This window comes from Typopeltis vanoorti, chromosome 9 (genome assembly GCF_054136105.1).
Source record: "Typopeltis vanoorti isolate ZY-2024b chromosome 9, IOZ_Tvanoo_1.0, whole genome shotgun sequence".
Taxonomy (NCBI): domain Eukaryota; kingdom Metazoa; phylum Arthropoda; class Arachnida; order Uropygi; family Thelyphonidae; genus Typopeltis; species Typopeltis vanoorti.
In genome coordinates this window covers 40,059,929-40,075,781 of record NC_143557.1, presented here as the reverse complement: position 1 = coordinate 40,075,781, position 15,853 = coordinate 40,059,929, and the positions used below count along the sequence as shown (strand labels likewise).

Sequence of the window (15,853 nt, the reverse complement as noted above, 5' to 3'; positions counted from 1 at the left end):
TTAGTTAGTCAACCTATAGTGTGTTAGTACCATGTATGAGTAGTGGGTTATGAAAGGAGAAACTTGTTTATGTTTGATTTAAACGCCTGTATATTGTATTCCTTAGGAAACTAAACTTATAAGGGGAAAATACTATTCCACAATAACAGTAGCAGGTATGAAGAAGGAAGAAAAGCAACTTGTTCTGTGGATATTTCAAGGTGTACTGTGAAAGGATATTGGACAGCAGCTGTACGCATTCCAACAGGCTTAGTACTGAGTGGAAGAATTATTGAGCTATTTCAGATGAACATTTGCCGTGGAAATATTTATTGAATACACAGATTGCAGATACTAAACATCTGTGTGAAAGTACGGCAGCTGTTATCAATCTAATTGCTCTCCTCTGTATTGAGCCAAGCATTCTGAGGGAACTTTAGGAGCTCCACTCCAAATGTGAGAGCAGTATTTGATAGCTGGGTAAATTTCTTTAAGGTTAACAGCTGTTCAAAAGTGATGTCTTGAGCAAAAGAGAAATCCTGGTTTTTTAGAAGCGGCAAAATTTAATGGTTGTGATGTGTTTATGCCAGGAGACACTTGATATCAGGGTGATGTCAAGAAGAGAAATCTCATCTTGTCTGGAAATTTGGATGTTGTCAAAGGTAATACTAGAAAAACGTGATTATTTTTGTAAGAAATAAGACAGAACTGGGTTTTATCAACATTAAAATTGATGTGGTTATCTGAACCCCCATTGGAGGATGGCTTGGAGATCAGAATTGAGGGCAGTGGTGGTTGAGGTGATTTGTGTTGAGCAAGGTTTATCAAATGAAAGGGAGGAGTGCAACATGCTGTCATCTGCAAAACTGTGTATTGGGTTGGAGGTCAACTGAAGTAGGTCATTGATATACAGAAGGAAGATGGTTGGTGAGAGAACAGAACCTTGTGGAACCCTGGCATTAGTTGAATGGTGAGAGGATAAAGGAACCATCTGCCATCACACATTTTGTGCACCCAGACAGAAATCTGGCAATCCAACTGCAGAAGTCCTGGGACAAACCAAATGATGGGAATTTGTTTAGTAAGCCTTTGTGCCACACCCAGTCAAAAGCTTTGGAGATATCAAGTACAACCACTTGAGATTCATCAAACCTCTCACTATGTCCAGAGATGGGTGATATATGAGAGTAGATCTCCTGTTGATTGGCAGTGATGGGATCCATACTGGTGATCATTTATTAGCTGGGTACCTTCGAGGTAGTATAGTAGTTGGGAATTGATGGTTCTCTCCATTACTTTAGATAGGACTGAGGTCAGTGAGATAGGGTGGTAGTTTGATGGCAGTGATTTGTCACCCTTCTTGGTAATGAGTTGAACATAGGCCAATTTCCAACCTGTGGGATAAATACCAGTGTAGTAAGAGGTGACATAGGATAGGAGTCAGTTCTGGTGCACAAACCTTCAGGACAATTGGAGGAATGCCATCAGGGCCAGAAGACTTTTTTTTGTGTGTCTAATTTGGAAATATTTTGCATGTAGCATTCTCTCTGCAAAGATCCTGTGGAAAAGATTTGTCAGGAGGGTCACACCCAATCTTTTCCACAATTCAACCTGGATATCATCAGGTCCTGTGGTTTTGGTATTTGCCATTTTGGCAACTGGTCAATCTGTTTTTTTCTGGCACAGGACCTGTTGTTAATAGGTTGAGCAAAGCTTTGTTAGGGTGGGTTTAGTTTAGCAGATGATAGTAATGTTCCTTCCATCTTTGTTTTATGTCCTCGTTCTATGTCAGCAACATCCTCTGTTCATTCTTTATTTATTTGACTGCCTTGATGTCTTTGTTTTCCAATCCAGAAGATTCCTTATTTTTTAGTGAATTTTTAACTTGCATTAAAGAAATTGTGATATCAGTTTATGAACTATGTTAATTCAAAAACAAAAAAAAGCATGTTATTTGAAACTGTGAAGTGATTGATTCCTCAACTTATTTTTATGTTCTATATTTGTTTATTTATTTGTTTACTTTTTTGTGCTGTGATTATTGAAATAAAAATACATAAAATAAATACAGTTATGGGAAAGATACTGTCCAGACTGGTTTCAACCTTTATCGAAATCTACAGCCTCTATATACAAGAGACTAGTTGTGAAGTTACATCATACTTACGCTTGGGTATAGGATTAAAACAAGAATGTAATTTGTCAAGTATAATTCATATTGTAACTAAGCAGAAAACCTTTCCACGACTATCTCTCATCCTGAGCATTTAATAATAAAGCAATACACCTTTTTGCTCCTTCTATATGGAAAATATAACTTCTGCATTTATTTAACCTTTGGATCATGGGTGTAGCTACCTGATAAGATCTCAATAAAGGTTGAAACTAGTCTGGATAGTGATCCTTTTCATAATGGTTTTGTAAGGCAATTAATGTGAGGTCAACAGACTCTCTGTTGACCTCACAGACCAGTCTACTCTGTGTATGAGTAGACTGGTCATGAAGTTCCATCATGCTTAGATTTGGGTATATAATTAAAATGAGAAGATTATTTCTTGTCGAGTATAATTCACATTGTAACCAAGTAGGGAAACTGTCTAAGTATTTAGTTAATTACAATAATAGTTATTAAGTTGTTTATTCTTGCCACTTATAATATTGCTTTAATTCCCCTTTCTTGCAGTCAGCTTTTATCAGAGGAAGAACTGCAAACAATTTTTGAGGCTTGTGATATGGTAAGTTGCAAAAACTTGTTTTAAGACTTCTTCATTTTGCTAAATTATTTTTGTATATAAATTTCTTTCTGTGTAATAATCTTTTTAAAGATTTTTCTTTAAAGAAATTATTACACATATTTATTTATATTTTATGAATAGACTAAATATTTCAGACACTAAATGAGTAAGCAAAAGCTGATGTTTTTAATCATTTAGATGAGTGGATGCATCTTGATATCCTATAAAATATCATTCACAATATTTGTATTGTGCTCAAAGTATATTTATGTAGAGATGTGTGTATACTGTACCTGTTGTTTTTCAGTATATGTAAATGAGTTATATGTATTTTGGTATCTTATAAAATACAGCAGTGGGTACAAAGTGAATTGCTACCATTCTTAAATATATATAATGCATTTCATAATAAAATAAATAATAAAAATTATAAAATAATTCAACTTTTTTTTATGGATGTTACACATTTTACCAGAGAGAAAAGAAAAGAAAAGGAAAACTATGTGGTCATGATAGCAAATAATATAAAATTAACAGGTATTGAAAATATCCAATCTATAAGCTTGTTAAAAAAAAAAAGTTCCAAAGTACACTCGAGAACAGCATTAATGATTTCATTAAACTCTGAATTTTGTACATTATTGCTAAGAGAAGTAATATACAAAAAATTCTTTGCTTGTTATAGACTACAAGAATATTAAAAACAAAAAAAAAAAAATGACAAAATTTGAATTTCTAGTTGATGATGCATTTCAGAAGTGATATCAGTACAGTGAGTTAGTAGGGGAAAAGTAACATGTGGAAGGGGTTAAAAGTAAATCAGAATGCTGTTATGCTGTTTTTGGGTGTGCAACGAGGAATCAAATGTCCAAAATGTTCCTTTCAGCTTACGTTTGCAAAGTGTGGTTAGGATGTGGGTGTGTAGAATGGAGATTGTTTTGTAAATAGGAATTTGGCTTAGAAACACCTGTTATTGAGCTCTATAAAAATTATACTATCTTTCTTCATTCCTGTTTGTGTGCTCTTCAGTACTTGACAATCTACATCAAACAATACCCTAATTAATCAACAGTCAACGTTATTTCTGTAGTATGCATACCAAATTGACTATTTACTGATTGAGGCACACACACACACCATGCACAACTAATGAGGGAATCATGTCACAATTCAAAACTTACTCTCTCCTTTCTTTAATGAATAAATGATTACATTAATACACTTAGTGTGCATTGTGTATTAATTGCATGTATTCTCTGGTCAGTTTTTCTGTCTTGTGGGATGAAAACCCCATCCAGAGGAAGTGGGGGAGCTAAGCTACTTTCATATAAGGGTGGCTCTCACCTTCAGTTGAAAAGCTCTTTCAAGTTTTTAACATTCTAGATGGATTTGACCCATACTCCCATTGGTTGAAGAGCTGGCAGATGATCCATTTTGTCAATCAGGCCAGAAATATATAAGTGAATAATATGAAATAAGTTATTACTAAAAAATTAAAGTTATTTTTTTAATGACTCTTCAATCCACAAAAAAAATTTACACACCTATGGCAGATTAGTACCTTTGGTTGGATAAGAGATAATTTGGAAACCCTGCTCTAAATTGAAACATGGTACTTTTTCAAGCTGCTTCAGGTCTCGAATAAACATGGTAATGATTGTGCAGCAGACAATAAAATTCATCAACGATTTTGACATTCATTTATATGTCAGCATTTAGTGGAAGTAAAGCATAGCAAAATGAAATTAAATGCTAGTTTAATGCTCCTAGTATTTTGTTTGTTTTTGCTATATACAAAGAAAGTGGAAATGATTGTACTTGTAGCCTTGGTCCCAGTAGGAAGAGTGCCCTCTGTGGATGTTAGGCAGGACTTCATTTAAGTTTCTTGTAATTAGGAGTTTTATACATATTTATATAGGTCAGGTTGGTTAAAGATCAGTTCAGTTGTAGAAAAAGTCTCTTATATTTAAATGTGCAACTATGGAGGAAAATGGTTTAAATTCATTTTGAATCGGGGGGGGGGACCCTGCTGTCTACACCCAAGACCTACTAACTTAGCTATGGCTGAGGAATATCCTTAAGCTCCTCATGTTGTCGATGGGAATCAAACCTAGGACACTCCCTCCCCAGGCATATGGTTGCGAAGCACATAGCCACTAGGCTAACCGCACGGACAACCATGGAATGCGTTGCTTGTATGGTGGTGAGAGCACAAAGGTGCATGAGTTTAAGGAGTCATGTGATAGATTTGTCTTGTTTAGAATGTGGCCCCCCCCCACAATTAATCATGTGACTCCATGAGGTCCTGAATAATAATAATAAGAATTTATGGTATCACCCAAAGCTACTATGGTATCACCCAAATAGCAATGAAGAAATCAGTATATAGAGCCAGTTAGACTGGAAGAACTCAAAGAAACAAGAAAGAAAGGTATATATAAAAAAAAAATCAACTGGATTAGATGGCATAAATACAGAGCTTTGGATGTATGGTAAAGAATATTTTCATCAAGATTGTTAAATGTAAAATTCCATCAGATTGGTCAAAAGCTAAAATTATATCTGCATTTAAGCAAGGAGATAGAGATGACTGTGGAAATGACAGAGGAATAAGCTTATGAAATACAGGTTACAAAATATAGGGTAAATTTTTGAAAAAAGAGAAAAAAAAAGACAAATTACAATCAATCTACTCTCAGAAGAAAAATAGTTTTAGACATTGAAGATCAGGTTCAGATGATATCAATATGTATATATTTTCTATAATCTGTCATTGTATAAATTATGATGAGAAAGCCTTTGATAAAATGCATAAAGAAAAATTAGAGTATAATGTAAAAAAGATATCATTACTAGTGCAAGCTCTACAAAGTTTATATAAAGACACAGAAAGTTATAATTAGATAATAAATAACAGAACAGATTAAAATTAATTGAGATGTAAGACAGGGATGTAGTTTGCCTATTTGTTTACAAGTCTGTTCAGTATACAGGCAGTCTCTGGTTTACGTAATAGTTACATTCCATAAACTGCACATAATTTGAATTTTACTAGTTAGATTTAATCCCTTTGCCTGTTAATCATGCCCTATTGTTTACGTGTTTATATTATGTGTATGTGGTATTGCATTTATCAGTTACAGAATTTACACACAAATTAGATTTCAGTATGTAATTATTAATGCAAAGTAATATAATACAGAATAAATGGTATGAGAAGATAGAAATTTAAAAAATGTTTAATTTAGCTGTATGACCTTGTGAAATTATAAAGAGATGACTTAACAGGAGCTTCTTTCTTCTTTTCATAAATCTCAATACAGGCTGATACGTATTATAATATGGGCACCTCCATGGAGTTAAGACTCGTTGCCGGAGACCCAATCTATCTTACCTCTCCTTGAACAAATTAACAGAAAAAAGCACTCGCAACTGACTGCGGCAACCAATTTCACTCACTCATTCACCACTCTCCAAGCAAAAAATCTAGTACTCACACCCCCTACTGACCATACCTTTATTCAACTTTCAGGGATGACCCCTTGTTCTGGTTCCTCTAGCCCAGGGGTGGCCAACTTTTTATAGTTCATGCATCAATTTTTTCATTTTTTAGTTAAGATGCGCCATACAAACTTATACCACTTTTCAGCCCTTTTAAAATATAGTAATATGGATATATTTAACAGTAATGCATAAAATGATTTATTATATATATGGTAATATAGACACTTTTAGCAGTTTTAAATAAAAGGATTTCATATAAAGACAAGATAAACATTAATTATTTTATTGACTTTTGAAATTGCTTTGCTTTTGCTAAGCTTGTAATGTTTGGAGTTAAATCAGTTACAGAAAGCATAAAATAGTTTTTCAAATTTGAATCAGTCAGTCGCGGCCGTAGTTTATTCTTAATCATTTTCATTTATGAAAATGCTTGTTGTTCGCATCTGTATGTAGTTCCAAAATGACAGATATAACTCTGAGCAAATTTTCTCAGTTCTGGAAAATTTCACAGGGCAACGATTGCCAGAAATTAATTATATCAGAAGCATCTGGGAGTGAAGGAAGTTCATTAAATTTCATTTTCAAAGAATTGGTTCTGAGATCAATAAGTTCCATTTCTATGTTACTAGGCATCATCAAGATTTTTTGTTCAGTAAGTGAAAAGGGATTTATAAATGCAAGTATGCAGTCTTCTTCGGCAAAGTCGCTAAAACGAATGTTAAAGGACTCTTGCAATAATCTGAGTTTCTCAGTATATTCTGTAACGTTGCCATTATCTTCAACAGATTTACTATGTTCTTTTAAATGTGGAAATTGACTTAAATCCCCATTTTCTAACTGGGAGATGAACAGTTTTAATTTAATTTTGAATGCACTGATGTCATTTACTAAGCCAGGAAGCAATTTGTTCTTGCTCTGCAGTTTCAAATTTAGATCATTGATGCGGCTGGTAACATCAACTAAAAATGATAAATCAAATAGCCATTTCTCATCACACAACAGGGCTCATGCAGCTCATCCTTCTCTTCCAGAAAATTATGAACACTTTCTTTCAGCTTCCAAAATCTACTGAGAACTTGTCCTTTAGAAAGCCAGTGCACCTCACAATGAAGGATGAGATCACCATATTCCATACCTAGCAGTTCACAATATTCTCTGAATTATCTTCTGTTTAACCCTCTTGCTCTAATTTTATTCACACACTTTACAACTGGTATCATAACATGCTTCAAATTTAGAGTTTTTCCACACAGAGAATAATACAGTGATACTTTAGTAGAGAACGACCGAAAACCATTTCAAGTAAAGTTACAGTCCCAGAAACTCTACCTATCATTGACGGTGCTCCATCAGTGCAAACACTGATGAGCTTACTAGAATCTAGTTGCTGATTTTCTAGACATGACTTTACTTTGTCAAATATGTCTCATCCTCTGGTTTTTCCATGAAGTGGCTCAAGCCCAATAAGTTCTTCAAAGATGTTAAAATTACCATCAATTCCTCTTATAAAAATGCTTAATTGGGATACATCACATATGTCAGCAGATTCGTCCAAGGCTAAAGAAAAGAAAGAACAAGCATGAACATCATCATATTCCTGCCATGTACCCTCAAGGAGTGTACAGGATATGATAGTACTACATGAAAAAAATGACATCATTACTAACTTCCTATCTACAATTTTCCTCCAAATCAGTCTGTTATTTGTCAAGACTCCAACATTATCAGATCTTATATTTCTATCGTCTAAGGCACTTTGTACCATATCAATCCACCTATATCTTGGTCTTCCTCTGGGTCGTTTTGCTGCCAACCTGGCAGAGAATACTTGCTTTGCTAATCTTTCTTCGCTCATTCTGTTTAAGTGACCATACCACCTGAGATTAGCTCTGCTAACGCATTCCTGGATGTTGACAATGTCAAGTTCTTTCCTAATATCCTTGTTTTTAATATGATATTGCCATTGATGCCATCTGTTCACACCTATAATCTTTCTCAGGACTCTCATATCTGCAGTCTCTAGTCTTTGGTCAAGTGTTTTACTTCTGACCCAGCTCTCAGATCCATAAGTTAAAACGAGTTTGAACACTGTCGTATACAGCTAATTTAGTGTTCCGACTAATTTCTCTCTTATTCCATATGAATTTATTCGATTGACTTCCTACCATACCAGCTTTGCTGATTCTGTTGTCTATTTCTATATTTAATTTACCGTCTTCAGTAAAAATCATGCCTAAGTAGCTGAAATGTTTCACTTGTTCCACAGGTTTCCCGTTCACAACACAGTTGACATTTTCAACAATTCTACCTATTTTCATTGCCTTTGTCTTTTTAATGCTGACCTTCATACCATATCTATTACAACAGTTATTCAATTTAGTCAAGGAATCTTGCAAACTTGTAGCGGATTTATTTAGAAGTATAACATTGTCTGCATAAAGCAAAGAGCTGACATTAACATCTCCAATTTTGATATCATGTTTAATACTGCTCTCCTTCATAACGTGATCCATATAGATAATGAATTACAGAGGGGATAATGTACATCCTTGTCTCACACCAGATTTAACATTAAACCACCTTCCAGTACTTCCTTCAATTCTAACTGCTGACTTACAACTCAAATAAAGACTAAGTATTGCTTGATATAATGCCCCATTGACACCATATAACTGTAGCGTATTGAATAGCTTCTCTCTTGGCATCTTGTCATATGCCTTTTCCAGATCGACAAAACTTAAATATAGATCTTTGTTATATTCCCATGCTTTCTCAACTATTTGTCGTAAAGTGAAGATCTGATCCTGACAGCCTCTATTTTGCCTGAATCCAGCTTGTTCTTCACCAAGCTTTTCTTCCACAATTCTTCTTCTCAACCGTTTCTGAAGTATACTTGCATAAATCTTACCAGGAACACTCAGTAGGGAAATACCTCTGTAATATTCACATTCAGTTTTATTTCCCTTTTTATATATGGGTACTATTAGAGCTCTACTCCAATTATCAGGAATTCGTCCCTCTTTCCAAGCTTTCTGAACTATGCAGTGCAGCCACTGTAAGACTTTTATACCACCATACTTCAGTATTTCTGGTCGAATATCATCTACTCCTGCTGCCTTTCCACATTTCAAGCCTTTGATGGCTTTTTCTACTTCAAGTATGGATATGTATTCCTGACTGCATGCCTGGTCAGTGTTTTTTTACCAATGTGCTGTCATCACTACGTGTTTCATTTAGCAATTTTTCAAAGTAATTACTCCATACTTCAAGGATATCTTTTTCTTCTGTTTTCATGTCATCTTTATCATTAATATCTCCTTTTACAGCACTCTTTCCTCCATTTCTAAGCTTCTTCAAGAACCTCCAGAATATCTTACCCCTTCTTGATATTTATTTGCTATGTTCTTGCCTCCCGTGACTTTTGTTTAGCTAGTTTTACACAGTGTTTCACTTTCTTACATTTGTCTCAGTATTCTCTAAGAGCAAAAGCTGACTTATTCGTCCCTCTTTCCAAGCTTTCTGAACTATGCAGTGCAGCCACTGTAAGACTCTTATACCACCATACTTCAGCATTTCTGGTCTAATATCATCTACTCCTGCTGCCTTTCCACATTTCAAGCCTTTGATGGCTTTTTCTACTTCAAGTATGGATATGTATTCCTGACTGCATGCCTGGTCAGTGTTTTTTACCACTGTGCTGTCATCACTGCTTGTTTCATTTAGCAGTTTTTCAAAGTAATTACTCCATACTTCAAGGATATCTTTTTCTCCCATTTTCATGTCATCTTTATCATTAATATCTCCTTTAACAGCACTCTTTCCTCCATTCCTAAGCTTCATTAACAACCTCCAGAATATTTTGCCACCTTCTTGATATTTATTTTCTATATTCTTGCCAAAATCCACCCATGACTTTTGTTTAGCTAGTTTTACACAGTGTTTAGCATTCTTGCATTTGTCTCTGAATTCTCTAAGAGCACAAGCTCACTTATTTGACAGGAACTTTTCATATGCTTTCTTCTTTTCCTTCACTGCCTCTTTAACTTCCTGTGTCCATCAGAGAGTTCTGATTTTTTTATCCTTACAGACAACCTTGCCACATGCCTCTCTGGCAGAATCAATCAATGTTTTCTTCAGAGTTTGCCACTGAATCTCCAAGGTTTGATTCCTGTTCTCAAACTCTTTCATTTTTTCTTCAATAATCTTTGTGTATTTTAGTCTACCGTTCACATCTTAGAACTGCTCAACTTTTATTCGCGTTAAAACTTTCTTGCATGTTATTCTTTTCAATATGAAATTAAATTTTATTCTGCTCAAGACTAAATAGTGATCACTTCCAATTTCAAATCCTCTGTACACTCTGGTGGCCTGCACCAGGGAGAAAATATCACTATGAACAATAACATAGTCAATGAGATTTTTCTTATTCCTTGCCTCTTCTCTCCATGTGAAATTGTGCACATTTTTATGTTGGAACATTGTGTTAGTAATAACCAGTCCATGTCTTGAGCAGAAATCCAACAGGTATTTGCAATTATTATTAGCTTTACTCTTTTCTCCAAATTTTCCCAAAATATTTTTGTATGTCTCACAGTCATTTCCTACTCTAATATTTAGATCCCCAACAAGGCCAAACTTTTCCTTTTTCATTGTGTCAGTAGCTTTCTCTAGAGCCTCAAAAAATTCCTCCACTTCTACCTTAGTAGAACCTTCTGTGGGACCATAGGCACAAATAAGTCTCATTGTCCAGTTTCCCATTCTCATATTTGCCCACATTACTCTACTTGAGACTGACTGCCATTCAAGAAGATTAGCCTTGTATTTTGTGTTGAATACTATGGCTATTCCTTCTTTTCCTTGATTGTCATTACCTGAATATAACATTTTGTATTTATTGCTCAGAAAGATCTAACCAGTTTTTGTCTTTTTTGTGTCAGTCACCCCTATTATGTCGATCTGGTACTTATCTAATTCCTCAGCTAGCTCCATTTCTTTGCCATTCAGGCTTCTTATGTTGATAGTACCGATCTTTAACTCTGGTGATGTTGAGTTGGGGTTTGTTTTCAGATTTGTTCCAGTAGCCGACTTTTCACTGTTCGCCCTGGTTCCCTGGCGAAAACAACGGGGGCATTGTTTAACCGGGCGATGCCCCAGCCGGAATGAAATTTTGTCATGTCGTACCATCATTTTTTATTTTATTTTTTTATTATATTTTATATTTTTTATTTTATTTTACCAAGCATGAACATGGTCTTTTAATTGCTTGGACAGAGCAATTTGGTTTACTTTTCTTACAACATTCTTATAACCAAGACATTTTGCAAATTTTTCGAGACAGGGCTTAACAACTTCCTCTCCATCAGAGAAAGGCCTGTGTTTTTTAGCCAACACAAAGGTAATTTCATAAGACGCCTCCAGCATTGCCACACTTTTACAACTTCGTTTCACAAATATATTTACTCTCTTTTTTATTTCTTCCTTTTTCTTAACCACTTATTCTTTCTGCAACTCAGACCGAGGAACTAACTTCAGTTTTTCTTCTAATTCAGCTTGATGTTTTCTGTAGTGTCTGTTAAGATCATGTCTTCTATTATCTGAGAGAGTGCTTTCACAAACAATGTACAGCAGTTTTCCTGAAGGACCCGCAATAAATAAGAACTAATTTTCCCACAGTTCATTAAACTGGCGTTTGCTATCACCTTCTGCTTTTCTTCTGCTCATTTTCTTTTGCAAAGTAATGGGTAACTGACTGTAAAAAAAAATGTTTCAAAAAGTAAAGCTTATTATTAAATAATTTATTTAAATTATTTTATGGTTTTAAATATTATGAACATTCAAAAACAGTTCTACAAGTTTAAGATAAGATTCCTGTTTTCATGAAGGCCTAATGCAGTTCTATAAATTTAAAAATATTATATATATATTTTTTCATAGAGTGTTTTCGTTTCTCTCTTGTAATATATTATGTCCAATGAAATACGAGATCGCTTCCTGCCATAAAACAGTCGATCAGCTGGCAATCACACGCACAACCCAAACATCCTCATTACGAAAGCTTTGCTGATGATCAGTTAAATTTTAGGAATAAATTTACTATATGTAAATAAAAAGGAAAGATATTGTATAAAAAAAACATAAAAACACACACATACAAATACACCGAATAATTGCAGGTTTCAGTATCAGCAAATTTGGGGAGCGGTTAAGAACTTGACATACACATTCAAAATAAAAAAAAATATTTTTTTAAATTTACAGAACTATATTAAGCCTTCATGAAAACAGAAATCTTATCTTAAACTTAAAGAACTGTTAATAAAAACATAAGTTCGAAAACACAGAATTGTTCACTCACATCGAATCAGAAGTTCATCGAACGTTATGACACGAGAGTCAGCTGTAAACTGATTGAGTAACTGATGACGCATGTCAGTATTTGCCAGTGCCTGTTGCTTCAAGATCAAACAAGTATAATAAGTGTGCACTCTAGAATTCAGTGGTAGGTTAATTGTGGTTATATATATATATATATATATATATATATATATATATAAATTGTATACAACATTTTTTAAAATTTTTCTCTGGGGTTCAGTGCGGCACTTCTAATTATGCAATGCGCCATTGGTTGGCCACCCCTGCTCTAGCCAAATGCTGAAATATTCCTGCATCTATCCTATAAAATCCTTTAAGCAACTTAAATATTTCTATCATATCACCTCTTTTTCTCCTATCAACCAACTTCTACAATCCACACACTTTGTCCATCCTCATAGGGCACATTCCACAGGCTATTCACCATCTTGATCACTCGCCACTGAATCCTCTCCACCGCTTTGACATCCCCAAGAATTCCATGGAACCAGACTGAGCACAGTAATTTAGATGTAGGCATATCAAAGCCTTATAAAGAGGAATTCAAATGGTTAAGCAGTAAAAGATTAGAAGATGAAATAGAATATAAAAGAATAAGAGCCATAGCTAAAAGAGAAGTCAGAAAAAGACATAGAGAATCATGGAATAAATTTGTTTCTAATTTAGAACATGATTTATATAAAATAAGACCCAATGTATATAAGATTTTGAAACACCTAAATTCAGATATCAAAGAAAAAATAAAAGTAAACACTGAATTAAAATTAGAAGAATTTCTAAATTACTACACAGAACTGTGGACAGACAAATATTTTAAAAAAGACAACTGGCAAACAATTAACGAAAATGAAAAGGAAATAACTGAAGAAAAATTAGAAATCACCCTGAAAGAAACAAGAAACGGAAAATCACCTGGAGAAGATAAGCTAGGTTCAGAACTATATAAATACGCAGGAACAAGATTCAAAAAAAGATTCTTACTATTTTAAAATAAAATTTACTCAACTGGTATCCCCCCAATAGAATGGAAAAAAGCAGTTGTGATTCCCATCTTTAAGAAAGGTAATAGAGATGACCCTAAAAACTATTGAGGTATCAGTACTAAATTCCTGTTACAAAATATATAGCAGAATCTTAAATAACAAACTAATGAAATATTCTGAGAACTTTATTCTAGAGGTACAGAATGGATTTAGAAAAGGACGATCATGTATAGACCCAGCCTTTTGCCTAAAATTAATAGTAGAGAAAAGAAGAGAATATAATTTGGAAACACATATTGCATTTATTGACTTTGAGAAAGCATTTGACAAAGTTGAAAGAAACATATTATTTAACATATTAAAAGAAAGACAAATACCAAATAATATCCTAAAAGCTATCACGAGTATATATGAAAATAATCAAATACAAATAAGATTAAATCATGAGCTATCATATACAAGAGAGATAAACCAAGGGGTCCGACAGGGATGTCCCCTCTCAGCAACTCTTTTTAATATCTACTTAAATGAAATAATAATAAAATGGAGTAAAAATTTACACCAAGGAATTAAACTTTCACCTACAGTTAACTTAACACTCTTCTCTTTGCAGATGACCAAATAATAATTACAAATTCTGAAGATAACTTACAGAAAGCTATTTTAAATCTAAATGAGATATCCAAAGATTATGGTATGATAATATCAACAGAAAAATCAAAAACTATGGCCTTTAAAGGACATGATCCAGCAAGAACTAAAATAGTAATAGATAACAAGATCTTAGAACAGGTGAATTCATTTAACTACCTAGAATGTATGATCACATATGAAAATGAAAAAGATATAAACGTAAAAATTGCAAAATATTTAAAAATAACAGGTGTAATTAACTCTATATTTAAACCAAACCTAGTTCAAAAACAAACCAGATTAAAAGTACACAATACATTAGCCTTACCGTTCTTAATGTATGGAAGCGAAATCTGGCCAATAAAACAAAAAGACAAACAAAGATTAACAACAGCAGAAATGAAGTTTATGAGAAAAACTGCAAAGTATACCCTATTTGATCACAAAAGAAATGAAGATATTATGAAAGAATTAAACCAAGAACCAGTAATAGAAAAAATTAAAAAATATAAACATAAATGGATGGAACACGTTCAAAGAATGAAAACAGAAAGATTACCAAAACAAGCCTTAAAGTACAAGCCATTAGGAAAAAGAAAACCAGGACGTCCTCTTAAACGATTCAACGATGACTTCTAAGGCCGGAACAGGCCATGCTAGGCCTAAATCCTTGATACGTATGATGATGATGATAAAGAGGAATTACAACTTCCTTATCTCTACTAGTTAATGTGTTCTTCAATAGCCAAGTAATCTTATGGGAAACCTTAGCAGTATGTTCTCTAAACTTTAACTCTCTGTCTAGCTTCATCTATTTCCTGGAGTACAGTGCCATCAATGTGATTAATGGCTTGTAATCTATTTATCCCAAAGTGCATAACTTAACATTTCTCAACATTAAACTGACACTCATTAACTTATTTATTGTATCTATTTCTCCCTGGGCTTTTAAGAACCATAAGGTATTAGGATACATGCAAATACTAAAAATGTGTGCCACTAAAAAATCAAATGTCTGAAAGCAGACTCAGAAAAATGCATGCAAGCCATATGGACTGTCTTGACCACTTTTTGATGCTGTGTGAATAATGTAGCAGATTAAGTAAAATTTTTATAATTCATCATTTTTCTAGCATTTTTGCAATAATTTGCACAGGTCTGAATTTTCAGTCAAGTATGTATGTTGTATATTGATCAAATTACAAAAATATCATCATCAAATTCCTGACATGTACTCTTAAGGGGTGTACAGGATATTATAATAGTACTACATGAAAGACCTACATCATTACTAACTTCCTATCAACAGTTTCCTCCAAATCAATGTTAGTGAAAATACTCATTAGAGAAATTTCTCTGTGATTCTCACATTCTGTTTTATTTCCCTTTTTATAGATGGGTACTATGAGAGCTTTACTCCAATCATCTAGAATTTGACTTTCAAGCCAGTTCTTCTGAACTATGCCATGTAACCACTGTAAAACTTGAACGCTTTTATATTCAAGAATTTCTGGTTGAATATCTACCTTTCAGATTTCAAGCTTTTGCTACTTCAAGTATTAATATGTACCTCTGATTTCATTCGACTTGAATGTTTTTTTCCACCTTGTTGTGATTTGATACTTGTTTCATTTGGCAATTTTT

The 15,853-nt window shown here is 33.8% G+C and overlaps 1 protein-coding gene across 2 annotated transcripts in view; it reads left to right on the top strand.

Annotated features, from left to right (window-relative positions):
- The window catches only part of Prp31 (pre-mRNA processing factor 31), a 274,807-nt gene that overhangs the window by 133,665 nt on the left and 125,289 nt on the right, over window positions 1-15,853 (top strand). For both annotated transcript variants that reach the window (XM_090398337.1, XM_090398338.1), the window contains exon 7: window positions 2,663-2,714. In XM_090398337.1, coding sequence (XP_090254463.1) covers window positions 2,663-2,714 — 52 coding nt within the window. The remainder of the gene's footprint in view (window positions 1-2,662; window positions 2,715-15,853) is intronic.